This window comes from Lampetra planeri, chromosome 47, assembly GCF_965212315.1.
Source record: "Lampetra planeri chromosome 47, kcLamPlan1.2.h2, whole genome shotgun sequence".
Lineage (NCBI taxonomy): Eukaryota > Metazoa > Chordata > Hyperoartia > Petromyzontiformes > Petromyzontidae > Lampetra > Lampetra planeri.
This window is the reverse complement of record NC_136153.1, coordinates 6,842,228-6,860,423: the sequence shown is the minus strand read 5'-3', so window position 1 is coordinate 6,860,423 and position 18,196 is coordinate 6,842,228. Positions and strand designations below refer to the sequence as shown.

The 18,196-nt window shown below is 45.6% G+C and overlaps 1 protein-coding gene across 1 annotated transcript; it reads right to left on the bottom strand.

Annotated features, from left to right (window-relative positions):
- Nucleotides 1–495: 495 nt before the first annotated feature.
- GOPC (golgi associated PDZ and coiled-coil motif containing) lies at nt 496–18,070 on the bottom strand. The gene is made up of 8 exons (XM_078615543.1): nt 17,805–18,070; nt 15,445–15,609; nt 9,750–9,925; nt 8,774–8,939; nt 5,688–5,783; nt 4,939–5,103; nt 3,668–3,848; nt 496–2,523 (listed from the first exon to the last, which is right to left on the bottom strand). The coding sequence occupies exons 1-8, from the start codon at nt 18,054–18,056 to the stop codon at nt 2,354–2,356; spliced, it is 1,371 nt and encodes a 456-aa protein (XP_078471669.1). The 5' UTR covers nt 18,057–18,070; the 3' UTR covers nt 496–2,353.
- Nucleotides 18,071–18,196: the final 126 nt, after the last annotated feature.

Sequence of the window (18,196 nt, the reverse complement as noted above, 5' to 3'; positions counted from 1 at the left end):
AGAAAATAAAGCTAAAACAGTAAAAATAGTAAATAAATAAAGCCTAAATCGGTTATTAAAGTACTCAGACCAAACGAAGAGGAAAAAAATTGAGTGAGCCCAACAACTTCGTTTCCAAAGCCACTGACAAGAACTAGCATCCCTCTCGATGAGATGCCCTTCATGTGTGCATGGACGGCCCTGAAAATAATCCATCAGGATAGTAAAGGGAAGGAATTCAATATGCACAGATGGACGGCATCAATGGTGCCTCAGTACGGCCCTGTTCAAATTTCCCTGGACTCACCCAAAGGTGATGTCCCAACTGCCCACGGCCGAAAGTGAACAACCTACTCTTCTCCAAGCTCCCTCCAAGGCTTGTAACAGACATACCTGTTAACAGCTTTTAAGTTCGAAGTCCGAGATTGTTACCCCTGCAAATCGTGATATTAGACCCATCTTCCAACATTGCCTTTAAAAAGCAACTCCGTTATTCATGTGCAATGGAATGCAATATTGTTGGATAAGTTTAATGTTCTTATCGAGTTTTCTCGTCTCCATGAATTGTAACGAAAGCAAATAAATACAGTAAAATTAAGTGTTTGAAAGATTAAAATATATTTCACAAATGTGAATGTTGTGAGCAGTTTATGAATTCCTGTGGACCGTCTTTATGACAAATTCAAAATAAGTTGGAATAGCTCTGTTGGAATATTTGAGGAAAAGATTAGGCTTAGGGTTGTCGCTCCAAACGCTTCACATTTCCAAAGGATTAGGCTTTTCCCAGATTTAAGAAAGCAGATTCACTGGGCTTTGTGCCGAGTGTTTGGTTGATTAAAGCTTCTACATTAATATTTCAAGCGTTGACAATAATCTCACAAGTGACCGAGGACACTTAACCTTAAAACATCACTAATCTTTACATATGCACCATGACTGCAGAATCAATCATGGTAGTAATTCATATTTTAAAGTAACCTTCAAGGAAAATCTAAAAATGTATACATTTATCTAAAAAGGAAACCACACGCACAGGCTGTATATTGGTAATGCAGCCAAACTTATTGTACGTGTTTTAAGATGCGTGGCCGTGTGCCAATTACATGGCTCGGTGTCACATGTGTGAGTCACGTGACCGCCTCGGCCAATCATTGCCAAGCTCAGAGCCGAAGAGGTCAAATATCTATGCAGCGCGTGCCTGCAGAGTCAACTCCTGTGGTCGTGCCTACAGAGGACAAGAATAAATATAGACTGCAAAGTAACTTACAATGTCATCACTTCGTATACCTAAGCACATAGTATGAGTACAAATGTACAGAGAAAATGCCAGTGGGCTTCAGCTGTCTCAATGATGATTTAAGTGATCTCTCGTTTTAATCTACTGTAACCTCACAACTGTGTAACACAGCACTTTTGTTGTACAAGTTAACGGATGACATTTATACAATGGCTAGCAAAGGTTTCAGAACCCTTTGTAGAGCATCCTGTCAGAGCTCTCTAAGTCTACCATGAATGACAGCATGTAGTTTGATCCACCGTGTAAATATATATATAGATTATATTCGAAGGGTAGCACACTCAAAGATACAATTGAGCAAATGTGTGTGATAAAGATGATGTGGAGAATGTCAGGTTTCTTTTGGTAGGAAAATGTGTACTATGAATTTAAATATATGCACTGGCTGTAAATGGTTAACAAACAAAAGCCCCCCCTCCCCCCGCCAACAATAAAATAAGTCTAAATGCTGTAAGCTGCACTTTTACACCATGCTGATACTGCTAAGCTATGAAGTGTGAGGGTATATCCGATGTTTCCTCGGGTTGACTCGCTGATTGAAATGCCAGGCTGGATAAACAATGCAATGCTCAAATCATACCGCATTAAATACCAATCAATCGCTGCTTTACAAAGCAGGAAACATAGTGGAACCACATGTGGACTCCAGAAGGTTGTGTATTGTGTGATATCGAGAATTGGAAATCATATCCCCCCCCCCCCCCCCCCCTGAATGGGTCATTCTACCAGTGAAACGAAGACGTGATTGAAGGCAACAGCCAAGCCAATGCTAAAGTCGATTGACTTTCGGTCAATTCCATAGCACGATTTGGACACTCACATCACGTGGCCATTCCGCAGCATCCGTAGAGACCTGGAGCTTCGGTGCAAATGTGGGTTGTGTTTTGGGATGGATGTGCGGGCCAAGAATTAGGCATTTGGCAGACAACAGCGAACGTGGCTCATGTCGGGGATGTGTGCGGTACGAGGAGACCATCCGAATTCCACGTGGTAGGGGAATACGGCCAGAATAAAACGCAGGGAACATCCCAACCACCGGGGGGAACGGCGGGCCAGGGTGACCCGGAAGAGGAGGACTCATGGGGAGGTGGGAGGGGTGGGTCCGGTGGGTTCCTGCGTGCCGGTGGTAGCCGTCGCTGTTTCCTCAAGAGCCGAGGCGCTGGACAGGGTTCCGTTCGAGGCAGAGCCGTCGCTCAAGTCTCCATTGTTGAGGCTCAAACCGTCCGAGGTGGCCACCGCTGTTACATCTGCCACAAAAACAACAACCACCACCACCTTGAGTCTTTCAGGAAGAAAGTGAATAAAAACATGAAATGTTTACTTTCAGTCAAATAAGTAAAACTGGATCCTCACTCAAGAGAGTGTGAGGCAGTGCTGGTCATTTGTTTGTAACTCAAAGTCATTGGTGTAAATTATACATTAATTAACCGGGACAAGTTTATGCAAAGGACAACCGCTGCAGATTGACTTTGCCACCAACTCAGCCTGCAGGCGGACTGAGTAAACGTAGGTGGGGATTGGGTGAAGCTGGGAGTGTGGGGTCAAGGAGTGATAGCGTTCACCCACAAATCCAGGAGCAAATATAACAAACATTATTCTCTGTGGCTGAGTGAGTAGGAGCAGAAGAGCGCTAATCCCTGTGGACAAGAGGTCACTTAAAGGGATCTCAGTGGTAGCTCTGTGGTGTGCACTTCTCTCGAATGCTCTCAAGCACAAATAGATGTCTTGCTCTGTGAGGAATCTGAATGGATACTTCGTTTCAAGACAACACCGACAATTTAATTGGATAAAATTCAATGGCAGAATCAAGGTACTCAGCTACTGACAGCATGGCCATGAGATAAGTGCTTGCGGTGGCACATTCGGTGTTATTCGGAGGCTACGGCAGACTGCCTGAAGATGGCTCTAAAGTGGGAGGCAAAACGTCGGGAAGCAAAAAGGAGAAGTACTCGCCAAGGATATCTTGAAAGAGTAGCTTCTAAGAAGATTTCTCATTCATCGAGCCACGAAAACCTTCAACACCATAAAAATGTACGAAAAACTCTTTTTATTTTACCAGGTTAAGGCCCACCGAGCTCTTTTTCAGAAGCGACCTGACCAAAAATGATAGCTCAAGGAAGTGGCTTATCACGTGGGCATTTATAGTAGTTAAATACTCTAAACGCATCTTTCTAAATTTGGAGGGAAAAAAACCTGAGGACTCGGAAAAGATTCCACGCGACGACAGGGAGAGAGACACGCAAACTCTAAACATACAGCAGGCATCAGGGTCGGGATCGAACCCACGACCTCCTGCACACCAGGCAAGGTAGTTAACATTTCGCCACTGACGGCGCTCAATCTGGCCGCACTCCGTGCTGGTGTAGGCGGTGGGTGGCGGTGGCTCCTTACCGGGCGTAGGCGACTTGGAGCCAGCACTCGTGGCCGTCTTGCTAGAGGCCACGCTGTGCTCCTCCAGGTCCTCAAGGTAGAGGCGATAGCGCCGCCCTGTTTCATCCTCGTACTCCGCGTTTTCATCGTCCGAGTCCACGTCCGGCGCCACGAACACCACCTCAAACTCGATCTCTCCCACCTGTGCTCGGCATGCGAGTGGTCAGAGAGGTGGGGGAGGCAAAGAGTGAAGAGCTGGAGCATCTGTCAAAGGTGGTGAGAGCCACTGGACGGCTTCAGGAGTAACCTTATGAACATATGAAATGCTTTGATTTAAAGCTTTCGTGACAACAGGGATTCATATTTTTGGTTCTTTCGATAAAGTCACGTAGAATTTTTATTGTTTATATTTATTTTATTTTATTATTTCCCTTCTACGTGACTTTACCGAAAGAACCAAGAATATATATGAAATGCTGTTGGGTTGCTTGATGTTAGAGGGCAGAGCAGTATAAACCCTGACGAGACTCAGAAAGTTGAACCATTGCCACAGTTTGCCAGAATAATTAAACGCTGCCAGTAAAATAGTTGTCCAGGAAGCCCATAGGCTAATGAATTAAAATGTCGATGAATTGCTATCAGGATGAAACCGATAGATGCGTGTTGATTTGTTAACATTCCAGGTGTTAATTTTGGGCCAAGGCCTTTGAAGGTCACTGGGGCCACAGTGCATGAACGCAGTTATAGGCTCAAACACAAATACAAAGATCCCCTGGATAGCCTTCATAGACCATTGGGGCAAGTGCCATTAGCGAGCACCTACAAATGGCAAGCGAGGATGTGGTGTCACTTGGACTACCCATGGCCACCTTTGTTTCCCCAAAGACAAAGATCTCCCATATAGCCTTCAACAGACTGCTGGGGAAAGTGCTGTTAGTCAACCACCAATGAAGGCCGGTACGGCAAACGAGGGAGTGGGTGGCCAGCACCACACCCTGTGTCTCCCTAGTGGCAATTTTTACACATCCTTACCAGGTAATCATTTAAGGCTGAGCCAACCTAGAGGAAGCCCAAGACTGGTTCATAGAATCGCCACTGGTGTTGGCCGTGAGCCGGAATTCGTAGCGCGGCACGCGAACCGCTACACTACCACTCCCCACCAAAGACAAAGATCCCTCGTATAGCCTTAACAGAATATTGGGGCAAGTGCTGTTAGCGAGCACCCCATCATACGCAAATACGTGCACACAAGCGCGCGCACACACACGTCCGTCCCACTGGCAGGTCCCCACCTGCTGGGAGAGGATGCCGACCGCCTCGTGGTGCTTGGTGTCGCGGAGGTTGATGCCGTTGACGGCGAGAATGGCGTCGCCAACGTAGAGGCCACCGCAGCGCTCGGCCGGCAGCCCCGGGTGGATCTCGGAGACGATAATGGGTACGCCATGTTCCTTGCCGCCCTTCATTCGAGACAAAGATGCCCCCCCCCCCCACACAATGTAGGCTTTAAAAGACTGTTGTTGGGGCAGGTGCTGTTAGCGAGCATCTCCACAAGCTGACACGACCTCTGCAATTACTGCTCTGCGACAATTCGTGCACCCAGTGGGAAGAACCCAATGAAGTGACCGAGTTTTGAGTATCTCGAAAAAATCTGATTCATATTACTATTAAATTGTTGCTTTTGGTTGATATATTTTAGATATTAAAGACAGAGTGGACACGTTCAGCAACCTCCTATATATGTATGTATGCCCAAAGTAACACAACTGCTCACAAAAAGGCAAAATAAGGCAACGTCAATTATTTATTAATATTAAGCTACAAAGTTAACACCAAAAGCTCACAGAGCCAAACGAAGCTACATTTAGGATTTTTAGGGTTCAAATTATATTCCCAAGGCTTAGACGAGGCAGACTAAATTACATTAAGCTTCTTATGGTTTCCTGTTAATGCCCGAAACTCTGACCGCCAGGCAATTTCTCTGGCATGGAACGGAAAATCTCTTAGTTCAAAGTGGTTCTGCTGCTGCTGCTGCATAACTCACGGTGATGGAGATGCCCAGACCCTCGTCGTCAGCCTTGACGAGCAGCACCTTCCTCACCTGCCCAACACCCTGCTGCTTCCTCAGCGTCTCCGGCTCCTGCAGGGCAGAAGCACACACGATCACGGCGCGACATTCAGGCGTGCGCCAATCTCCCTGCCCGCGAGTGTGCTGCTGACAATGGCAGGGGGGGCTCTGCAAACCTACAGCGTTGTTTTGACAGGCACGCGAGCGTCGGGGAAATGTGAATGTTCACTTCGCCGCAAACAGGCAAACGTGATGTCACATGTGAGATCTTGATGGCCTGCGGGGAGCTAGGAGATTACAAATGTGGCCTGCACTCGAAAAAGTTTGCATACCTCTTGACTAGTGTCCTTCAACAAAATGCTTGATTCTGCTGTAAGCGCTCGCCTTCCTTAAAGACAAACCCAGCCACAATAATACACCTCATCTTGGAGACGAGTATCTAAGCTATATGTCCAAGCTTAATTAAAGGAACAAAATATACTATAAAGTATCTTTCAGGCATGCTTTAGGGACATTACAGAATGTCAGTGGGAGGTCACTTAATTCTACTCTGTTGGCCTCACATTGTGGCACACCGTTCCCACAGCCATCTCTGCTGTTCAAGTCCAGGCTCAATATTTTCCTTTTTTGCTCTACTTATCACTGACTACCTCCATCTACAAACTACGGCAAGTGTGTCTGTAAAGCGTCGTGAGATGCATTTAGACGCTAGAAAAATCCAAATTGTATTTGCATTGTCGCTTGTGCATTTACCGTGGCATTGCTGCTGTAATTTCACTCCAGCATCACAGTATTGATCCTGGAAGTAATTTGAAGCATTTTTATCTCATTAACGGAGCTTTAAATGCATGTCGAAGATTGCAGCACAGTCTATCTACAAAGACTATTTGTTTTTTGGGTGGTGTTTTATTACGATATTGATTCATGTCGACAGAGATTTTGAACTATGCTTCTGCAAATAAAAGAATACTGTTGATTCAGTTCTCAAATTCCGGCTCACAGCTACAGGATGGCGTACTGTCATATGACCCTAACATGTATCTTTGCGCTGGACTCTAGCTTTGATTACTTGCCATGCACATCACAGGTCAGAATTGGTATCTGCACCTGGAATAAGCCTCCCCTAGATCAATTCAAACTAAAATTAGTACCTGGTGCATTGGTGTGGTCAACATCCTGCAGAGAGTGACAAAGCTACAACCACACGCACCGGCATCATGAAGTAGCAAAGCAATCGGGATAATGAGGCTCTCCTTGCGATAGAAGGTTGTGGGGTCATGACTTAAAAGTCTTTTATGAATGAAGATGTCGACTCGTGTTGAAGGGCCTGCGATGCACAGCTTACATATACAGGTACGTTTGTATGAAAGTATTTGGACACAAAGTATTTTTTGCCTATCTATACATAATGGAAAAAAACGTGTCTTTAATTATATTATTTTCCATAACTAAAATGGCAAACATCGTTGCTCTTGCTGCTATACTGATTTAAATTGGCTCTACCATTTCTATGGAATGCTGTTGGCCATAACATCAGGCAAACCAGTATAATTTGTTGGCAAGCACTGAGAAAGTTTAAAGCAGCACTGGGTATGGCTGCTTAAGACAAATGCTGCTGGAATGCATTGGTACAGCGGGCCCAGAGGCTGATTGACCTAACTCTAAATGAATTTAATGTAAATTTGGTTGAAACAGACCCTTATCTGTTTGTTAGCTTACAAAGTTGCAGCTATGTTTTATTTTGGTTGTGGCTTCCTTTAAGCAGCATGTAAGCATTCTTGTGTTGCAAGCATGCCTCTGCCACAATTATGCTACTGTTGTGGAACAAAAGACTATGATCCCCAATTCAGTAGCATAGTATCATGAACAGGAAGTACGACTACTGGGTCAGCAAATGTTCAACTTATCATGGCACATGAGTGGGTGGTAGGGTCAGCACCACGACTAGCCACCCTTGTTTGCCCAGTGCTGGCATTAAACACAGCTCCAGTAATAGTTTAGGCTGAGTTGACCGAGATGAAGACTCCATTCCAAGTTTGGATACCAATTTGTACTGGTGAAATGCATTACAAGGTATAAAACCCAAGACATCAGAAACGTATAGCAATGAGCCAGCCAATGCACCAATGTTCCACATGCTGTTTTTAAGCATAGAACATTAATATAATATTATAGAGGTCAACCTGTAATGTGGTTCCACAAAGCATGTAACGATTCACTGATTAAACTGATACGAGCTTAAAAATTGTGGGTGTAAGAATTATTTACACATGAAAATTGTATGCAAACATAGCCAAATGATATGAAACAAAACACACGCTACATCAAAAATGAGAAACATAGAATTTAAATGAATCGCTTCCTGGTACTGCGACAATGACAAAGATCCCCTGTGTAGTGTAGCCTTAACAGAATTTTGGGGCAAGTGCTGTTAACGAGCACCTATGAAGGCCGGAACGGTACACGAGGCGGTGGGTGGCCAACACCACACATGGCCGCCTCTGTCTCCCCGATGTCGATGTTTGCACACCACACAAGGTACTCATTTGAGGCTGAGCCGAGCATAAGGAAGGCCCAGGACCAGTTCCGATAATCATCACTGGTGTTGGCCGTGAGCGTTAATCGTAGCGCAGCAACGTTAACCGTTGCACTCCCGCTCCCTCGCACACACACACCTCCAATTAACACGGTTGGCTACGTACAATGCGAAAGAAGTTCAAAATACATACACACACACACATACTCTTTGGTTTTTTCGGTAAAGTCACGTGACTTTACCGCAAAAAACAAATATTATAAATCCTTGCAGTCACAAAAACTTAAAATCTAGACATACACACATTCAGACGCTGTCTTCCGACAGACCTGTTCTTCACCTGAGGACGGCTGCTTGTGTTGTGGCCGAAACGTCGTGAGAATTATTTTATGATGTTTTATTTGTATTATTTATTATTTCCCTTCTACGTGACTTTACCGAAAGAACCAAGAAGATACACACACAGTTCATATGAGCACAACATGCTGCCAGGGTGTGCGCGGGTGTGCGAGCAATGCAAACCCACGTGTCCGGCCGGCTGGGGTAACATGTGCTTGGGGTTGGCACGACCACGGCAGGCCCTTATGACCGTCTTGTGACGGTGCAGATGGATCTCCGCCTCCAGCTGATTCCACAGCTTGTCATGAGCCGAACCCTTCAGATTCTGACCCATGAGCTGAATCTGTTGCACGCTGCACCACATATATACACACACACGTACGAATGAGCACACACAAGCATCACTTGACACGGGTATGTACACTGACGCATGCATATATCAATGTGCACGAATGCACTAACACACAATACAGCATAAAAATGCATGTGCCGTGCATATTTACAGACATACAGGCATTAATACACACACATACATTAATACACACATATGCGTAAGCACACATGTATTTACTGACGTATTATGATAATGAACACCTGCATACATTAATGTGCGCAAGTTCTTCGACAAACAGCTGACATACTTCACCTTGGCAATTTGCCTCATTGGTGGCAATGGAGATATTAGCACGTTTTTTTTCTTCCAATATTCAGGCAAAAAAGAACACGTGCACAGTCGCCATGTGCATACACGTGTAGGTGCCTGTACAACGACTCCTGTGCCACCTCGAGGTGCCTGTACAACGACTCCTGTGCCACCTCGAGGTGTCATTTGATTAACTAATATGAGAACATCCACAGCGTGGAGTTTAGGCGCCTCTCACAAGGCAGAATGAATAAGTTAAAGCCTCAGCAGGGCTCACAGGAGGTACATTAAAAAAACTACACGGAGCTCAAAATATGCAACCAGCTGACGACATGCAAAATGCAACTTCTGGCTAAACAGAACAAGACAAAAACTAACACGCTCTCTCTTCTCTCTCGAGCTTCCAATTCTCTCTCCGCTATGCCGCATCACACAGCCAATCCCGGGGTGCTCATCATTATCATGAAGTTAGTTCTTCCACTTAATTCTGGAGACCACGGACAAGAAGCCAAGCTCCTACCGGCCGGCCAGCTCCTTGTCCAGGTACTTGGCGGCGAGGCGAGCGCCGTAGACCTCGCCCTGCAATACTGACAGGTGGCGCCGTAGATCGTCATTCTCTCGCCGCAGCAGCACCGCCTCGCTCTCCCACACTGCGTCCTTCATGCCCGCACGCTTGTTGCTCTCCAACTCCTTCTCCTGGTGGGCACGGTGGAGGTGGGGGGGGGGAAATCGGATAGAGCGGCGGTTAGCAGGACAGTGCACGTTCACAAAAGTCGCGTTTAGCATGGTTAGCTACCATAATAGGTTTTTTGGGTTAGATCGCGTAAATATATAAATGTGTCGTTAAAACCCGCCACCACCCGACAAAGCCAACTAGTAAGGGTTGTCACGTAAACAGAACATGCCAATTCGTCACTAGTACAGCACATCGGTGTGTTGGAGAGCCAAGCTTGGCTGTCCAAAGACTGCAAATGTTGTGGCTTGGCTGTCCAAAAATTGCAAATGTTGTGGCTTGGCTCTCCAACACACCGGTGTGCTGTACTCGTGACGAATTGGCACGTTCTGTTTACGTGACAACCGTTACTAATTGGCTGTGTCGGGTGGTGGAGGGTTTTAATGACACATTTATATATTTACGCAATCTCACCCAAAAAAACCTCTATTATGGATGATATTGGTCGCAAAAGCCTACATGTTAAATGGTTAACTACGTACGGTGCTAGAAAAATTCAACATACATGCACATAACGGTGAAGAGTAGGGCGTGAATAATTAGCGAGTACAGGGCCTTGGGTTTAGGGCAGGGGGTGAGGAACCTTTTAGAGTTACTACGGACAGAATATGACTTTCAATTAACCTCCGGTGGGCCACACATTAACACACCTCCGCGTTACTCAACAAAAAAAACAATGAGTGCTCACCTTTGCAGATGACTGAGCTTGCTAAAATTAGAAGCACAGTGTTGCCAGGTAGAAAATATTCCCCTGTCGTGCCCGATTAGAGCAGCCAAGATGATTACAGTATTGATTAAATATCCTTTCCAATACATTTCTAAGTGGTGGGTGTCCACGTGGCGGTGGGCTGTATGAAATTAAGTTGAAGGCGATATTTGGCTGACGGGTGATACGTTCATTACCCCCGAGATTTCTGGACTAAGAGCTTCACCCACTCAAAATAATAAGGAAAATATAATACGGGACTATGTTGGCAGTGGTGCATATAAACTCATAAAAAAAGATATATACAGTATCAGGTGGTCATTTTCTTTATAGTCAACAAGATAATTCAAATATTGAAGTAAAATTGAACCGTGGAGCTGTGTGCGGGAGTGAGGGCGCAAGCATTAGGAGTTCAACAATGGTGCGTTTTACGGCATGGAGCAAGAATTGGTGAAACTGTAATGTTTTGCCTCGGCTTCCACACAGCATGTATGCCAAAGTTGAATCTTAGTGGGAGACAACAAAGATGCATCCTGCTTTACAGCTTGTCCTAGGGGCATGTCAGCAAAACTCCCACACTCGACATCTATGCAAATGTATTGCACACTTACACGTTTGTTGTGCACAAGCAAATGCACACACAGCATAACGTTGTTTTTATATCTAAACATGCACAAAAGATCTGCAGCAGGAAGCAAGGGCATAGGAATAACTTAAAATGCAGATTGGGGACACACTACTTCATGACTAAAGCACACTGAATCCACCCGATCTATTTTTAAACCTTTAACACTAAGCAGGGTTAAGCATAATGCTATGCAAGACAATTTTTGTTCCTGGGTAGTAAGTATTATTTCGTTAATGCTTACGCCTAAAAAGTATAGAAAATGGCTATTATTCCTACAAATTTTGCTTGTGACCAGAACAGTGATATTTTGAAATTTACATATTTTCAATGAGAAAACGGGCGAATTTGTGTCTTTTCGTTCACATAACGTCAGAAAAAACAACATATGAATAAAAATGTACATGTATTTATACTAAAGTAATACAAAAAATTACTAGAAAAAATTAAGAAGTGAGTAGTTTTTTGAGATTTACGATTATACAGTAAATCACTTTCAGGAATCAGCCCCCAAAAGTAGTCTCCCATCATGTTCTTGTTAGACTGTCCTTGGTAGCGGTGTTGAAAGTCCAGTACATCCTGGTGGAAGCGCTCGCTTTGCTCCTCCGAGTACGCTCCCATGTTCTCCTTGAATTTATCAAGATGACCATCAAAGATATGGACTTTGCGGGATATCCTACAGCCCATTGTGCCATAGTTCTTCACCAGTATCAACCAGCTCCACATAGTTTGACCTTGTGATTGCCCAGGAAGCCACGAACCACTGCGACAAAGCTGTTCCAAGCCGCTTTCTCCCGACTAGTGAGCTTCTTGGGGAATTCATTGCACTCCAGGATCTTCTTTATCTGTGGTCCGACAAAGACACCAGCTTTGACCTTTGCCTCAGACAGCTTAGGGAAGAAGTCTTTAAGGTACTTGAAGGTTACCGACTCCTTATCTACAGCTCTGACAAATTGTTTCATGAGGCCCAATTTGATGTGCAGTGGTGGCATCAGCACCTTCCGGGGGTCCACCAGTGGCTCCCACTTGACGTTGTTCCTCCCCACAGAGAACTCGGACCGTTGTGGCCAGTGTCGCTTGTGGTAGTGCCCCTTGGTGTCTAAATATTTTGTAGTCATTTTTGTATTACTTTAGTATAAATATACGTAAATTTTGATTCATGTTGTTTTTTTCTGACTTTTTGTGAACGAAAAGACACAAATTCGCCCGTTTTCTCATTGAAAATAGTTACATTTCACTGTCTTGGTCACAAAAGCAAAGTTTGTGGGGAATAATAGTAATTTTCTGTACTTTTGAGGCATAAGCAATTAGGAAATAACACTTACTACCCAAAAAAAATTGTTAAAGTGTAATTAGTCATTGGATGGAAGATTTCCTGGCTATAGAAGACGCTGTAGGCTTGGGCTACCAATCGGCCAAGCAGCGATGGATTTGTGAAGCAGCATGCAGAACGATGAGTGTTATCCTTGTACGCGCGCGCTTTCTCCGGGTGCTCCGGTTTCCGGCCACATGCCGACCACTCATTAGTGGAATAAGCCAAACATCGCAATGCAGGATCCTCATGAAAAATACTCGAGACTCAGAGGCATTTTTGGGGTAAATAAAGGGCATGATAATGACTTTTGGTGAATCCAACAGCCATTTATTAATTTACCAAATGACCGACTCAGAGCACGGGCTATCGCTCTTCACGTGCAGGAGTTCAAGAATGTTGAGAGATGTCAGGAAGTGGGTGCCCTGCAAAAGGTCAGTCGGAGGTCGCGAATGTCATGGGGAAAAAAAACACGGCTAGCAAATGAGGGTGCCCTTAGAAAAGGCAGCGCCTGTGATTGGTGGGGTGGTTTAAGGGGGGGAAGACCAGCTGATGCCACCCCTCCCTCCACCCCATCTATGTTATTGACAAATAATGATGCTCAGAGGTACTGACATTGCACTGTGAAATGGTAAGGACCACAGTTAACCATTATCCCATGTCTGTTATCCACCTTGTTCTTATTATTGTTAGTCGTATATGTAGCAAGCTACATGCGACCTCTAAAACAACGATAGGAGGATATTGGAGGTCGCGTGTCTATATAGTGTAGCGGCTGAGGGGTTATAGCACAGAGTAGAAAACATCAGCAAGGTTAGGTGGTAGAAAAAAAGTTCATTGAGAAAAAAAAACTGAGATATTTTTCTGAAAATAGATGAGAATAAGGATGTCACGATTGTTTCACTTTTATATATGACAGTTTTAGTATAATTTCTATTGCGTAATTACTCCCTTTTGTGAATGAGTGAAACTGCTGAAAGTTGTTCCGAGTGAAAATGAACTCACCATCATCTCCAAAGAGGGGACAGACTTTAGGAAAAGACAGTGTCAGAAAGGTTAGGAGAAGCACATTGAGAGATGACACCTCACAGAACTCACCACCCTCACCATTTTCAACTCAATCAATATCATCACCATTACAAGTGCCAGGGGGGGGGAAACACAGAATGTCAGTGTGACATTTTTCACGAGAATATTTTTGCCATAGGGAAAATAACATTTGAAGTGGACAGACAGGTTACGTTAGAGTGGAATTTGCCAGGCACTAGCTTTTGCAAATGAGAACAGAGGCTGGCCTTGTAACTAACTTTCATGCAAATCCATGCAGTATATGACTCCTTAAGCATGCCCACATGGTATGTGGTTGTCACTAACACGTTTGGCACATTTTGAAAGAGGAACGCATTATTAATTCCAATGTTATTACACTTCTATGCACCCGAGCTTGCTTAAGTAATTAACAACTTTAATAAGCCATGGGCAGGGTATGATGCATTTGTATGTTAAGTTTTCACTTGACTTTTAGCACTTGCTGATACTGCATTGTATTGGGCATGCCTTATAGAAGCCCCATCACCATGCCATGCAACACAGTACAATTATGCTACATATGGATGACGCAATTCGTTTAAACGCAAGCACTGGTTGGTTCTGTAAGATGGGCAAGTGTAGTAGAAATCACAATAAACTGATGGAAAAGATTTGAAGAGCAACAGGAATCAGACCTCTTAACCCTTTCCCGTTCCTAGATGACTTGAAGTTGCAGGGCGAGTCCCGTTCACTGCTGAATCTCGGAACGAGCAAGCGGTTGAGCGTTAATTTTATTAAGGGGCATAGCACCATTGTTTTTAAAGACGTTGTGCTTACCGCAGAGAACCGCAGCTACACAACCGCACTCTATGATAGCTGGGGCCAAACCGTGCAGCACGCCCTCTTACATGGCCTTGAGGGAGCCTCGGTACCGATACAATTATTTTATTTTAGTTTTTCTTCCGAATAAAAAGAAAAACCTATGACGTACACGTACATCATCGGAACGAGAAAGGGTTAAGGAGAATGTAACCATCCAAAAGACTCGATTGAGGGGTGTTGCAACCTAAAAAGCTCCAGCTCTTATCTAAGCTGTGCATTTTGCTGGCCGACAAGAATTTGAAGAACTGTTACTGTAAAAAACTGCATTTGAAGTCAAGACCTGGAGCACACTAGTGATATCACTGTAGCATCACTCCTGTACCATAAAATATGTCATGTGACTGACCGTAACTCTAAATATTCCTTTCTCAATAATGAGGCCTCACCGAAGTAATGTTGGACAGCCTGGGGCACACAGCCTAGATACATAACTAAAAGATAACATCTATCTGTTTAGTGGTTTTTTTCACTATCTTTACACATTTCTCCAACAAACTGGAAATGCATTCTGTACATGGAACACAATACAACCTGGATTGGACTGTGTAATTCTGTTCATGATAAAAACTTGCAGGGTTAAAGTTGCAGGGTGCCTGTAGGGATATGGAGGGTAGGAAGGGATGCCGAGAGAGGTGACACATACAGGCAGGGATGCAGATTGAGGCGCAGTGTGTAGGCAGGGATGCAGACTGAGTTGCACGCTTTAGGCAGCGATACATGGTGAAATGCAGGGTGCAAGCATGGACGTAGTGCGAGCTGCAGGGTGCAGGCAAGGTAAGGTGCATGCATGGTGTAAAAGCAGGGATGCAGGCAGGGACACAAGGCAAGGTGCAGGATGCAGGCAGGGACGCAAGGGTGCACAAGTGCGTGGACCTTGTGGAGGGAGAATGGCGCTGAATGGCTTTAGTGTGCCCGTGACAGGCCTCACCAGCTTGGCCTTGATGTTGCTTGAGTCGACGCTCTGCCCCGAATGGGCATGTAGCTGTAACTGCACGGCATGCAGCTGGAGCAGCTGATCCCTCAGCTCCTTATCCAGCACCACCTTGGATGCCATCGCCTCGCTCAGTTCGGAGCGCAGCCCAATCAGCTGGGCCTGCATGCCGCCAAACGAGAACCACGTTAACGACGCAGCGCAAACATTTGATCAAGCCAAGCATGGGAGCACACGCAGGGACAGTGAGCAGTAGCATCCACCCTTTGGCGGAAACCTCTAGGGTCCCTCTTCGCAGAGCCTGCAAGCTAACTCCACTCCTAACCCCCATGTCTCGACATACTACTGTAGTAGTCTATCTCATGCACGCAAGCGGCCTATGGATAGCCAAATGGCCACCTCCTCAGCGCACACGGTTCTCCAGCATAGGTAAGCTGGTTGTCAGGGTCAACCAAGGTGGAGGACAGCCACATTGCCCAAGTTACTCAAACATGTTAAGTTGCCTAATAAGATATTTTAAATACACGCTTGTAGTGAAAATAGAAACGGTGGTAGTCTTGAATTATAACCACGTGAGACATTTTGGTAACACATTTTATGACTTTTAACGATGTAGAGCCACACATTTTTCCCATCTCATTCGTGTATTTTTGTTCACTCTGTTAGCCTCAATGCAATATTTGCATAACATTTGAACAATAAAATCGTGGACTGTAACCCGATGCTTTAGGGATTGATATTGACGAATCGAAAAAAGATAAATCCAAGAAAAGGTTTGCGAGTAATGTCTAAATAATATTAAGAGAGTGAAATAATGACCATGATTAAGTGGGCAATTATGTCACTCATTAGAAATTTCCAATCTCCTCATTAACAAAGCTACAAACTAACATCGAATCTCCTGGGACATGCAGTCTGGGTATGCACCTATCAGATATAATCTCTTTTTTTGGGTTGCTTCTTCCTATAATGAATGAATGAGTCATTCAACAAATAATTCCTCACTGCACAAACTTCGTTCACACAGTATGACTGAACGCCGAGTAGCCCTTACACATCCACTGTACACAGGCACGCAAATGTATCAAAACAACGCAGATTCCTATAAGGAAGTCCTATTAACGGTCAGTGGCATGGGGCATTTAAGGTCATGTACACAGACCTTATACAATCCACTGTTGGATGCATTTCCGGTCACAGTGACTTCTATCTATACTTCATCAGATTGGTCAGTGCGAGTTAGAAAAGGGGAACGGTTCACCAGCCACTGGTCTTAGGTGAAACCGGGAATCAAACGAATATTGCTGGGTTCATGGCACAATGCATGAACCACTGCGACAGCGCTCCCACCCCAGCCTGAAAGGACAACAAAGTTTATTCCATGACCGATGCCGGTCACAGTAACAATGACAACACACACACCAGACAAGCCAGAGCAACCACGCTGCCGGGAATTTAAAGCCCATTTGAAGCCATTTACTTCCACTAAATAAATACCATGGCATAGATCCCCGTTAAGTCCGAAGTGACTCCCGTGGCAAAAGCTGCCGGCAAACGCATTTAATACTGTACTGCAATAAAACAGGTGTTAATATTTTCAAACACCAAATAGACACATTTTGCAAGGAATCAGGTCTGCATTAACCACACGTGTATGTGGTGAACATGCAAACAAGCTATGATAATATACGCTTATTTTAAATGGATTGGTAAACACCAAGGACGGCATTCTTTATGACGTTGTCTCACAAGTGTCAGACCAGAGATCGCCAAAAGGCGAACAGTCCAAAGACAATGCAAGTATTAACTGGAAAGTTGCCGAAAAAAGGCGAGGGGCAGCTGACTTTCACGTGGATATCGCGGAAATGAAACTTTCTTGAAGGGTGGGTGGGTACGAAATGTTAAGTCTCTGCGTGAGCGGGCAGATAGTAAAGTCTCGTCTCTGGAGGGATAGAAAAGGCACGTCGCAGAGAGGGGGGCCAGGCATGGCCAGTCTGATTAGGGGGCTATTAAAATGTCTCACTTGCGGGACCAGGAAAGCCTGGTCTCGCAGCGCGTTGTCTCGAGGACAAGCCATGCCCCGATTAGTCTCTGCAAGATGACAACCTACGGAAGTCGGGCAGAGGGTGAAGACGTGGTGGGGAAAGCGGCTAATCCCTGACTCTTGCACCAAGGCAGTGCGCATTACATTCCCAGCCAACCTAGAACGGTTGGCCATGCAGCAGTGCGGCAACACGCGTTGTCGCGGTGCCGTGGCAGTAGGTAACCACGCGGGCGCTATGCCGTGCTTGCAGAGGAGAAGGGGAAGAGACGAGCAGCAGAGGGGGGGGGGGGAGAACGCCGCCACTGCTAACCACCTCGAGCTTGGTGTTGAGCTGGAACACGGACTGCGCCTTGTGGCACAGCTGAGCGAAGCAAGCGCTCAGCGTCGTCATCTTCTGGCGGCCCTCGTACGTGATCTCCGCCTGGTCCGGGTCCACCTCGCCCAGCAGCAGGTCCACGTCCACGAACGCCTTGTCGAACTCCTTCTCGAGCACGTCCAGCCATCGCAAGAGCGACGCGCCGCCGCTTCCCGCCCCGCCACCGCCTCCACCGCCGCCCGCCGCCATTGCCTTCTTCCGCGTTCGCTGGCAGCGGTGACGTCACGCGCCACGTGACCGGTCGGCACGGCTTCCGGCTCCAGCCGCGGCCCGCTGCCGTGATTGGACGGTCCCGCCGGCGGAGATGACGTCAACGCGCGCGATGACAG

Coding starts and splice junctions, on each gene's coding strand:
- GOPC (XM_078615543.1), bottom strand. CDS start 18,056: ATGGCGGCGGGCGGCGGTGGAGGCGGTGGCGGGGCGGGAAGCGGCGGC. Junction 15,610..17,804: donor AGCTCAACACCAAGCTCGAG/GTGGTTAGCAGT, acceptor GGCGGCATGCAG/GCCCAGCTGATTGGGCTGCG. Junction 2,524..3,667: donor CTCCAAGTCGCCTACGCCCG/GTAAGGAGCCAC, acceptor TTTTTGTGGCAG/ATGTAACAGCGGTGGCCACC.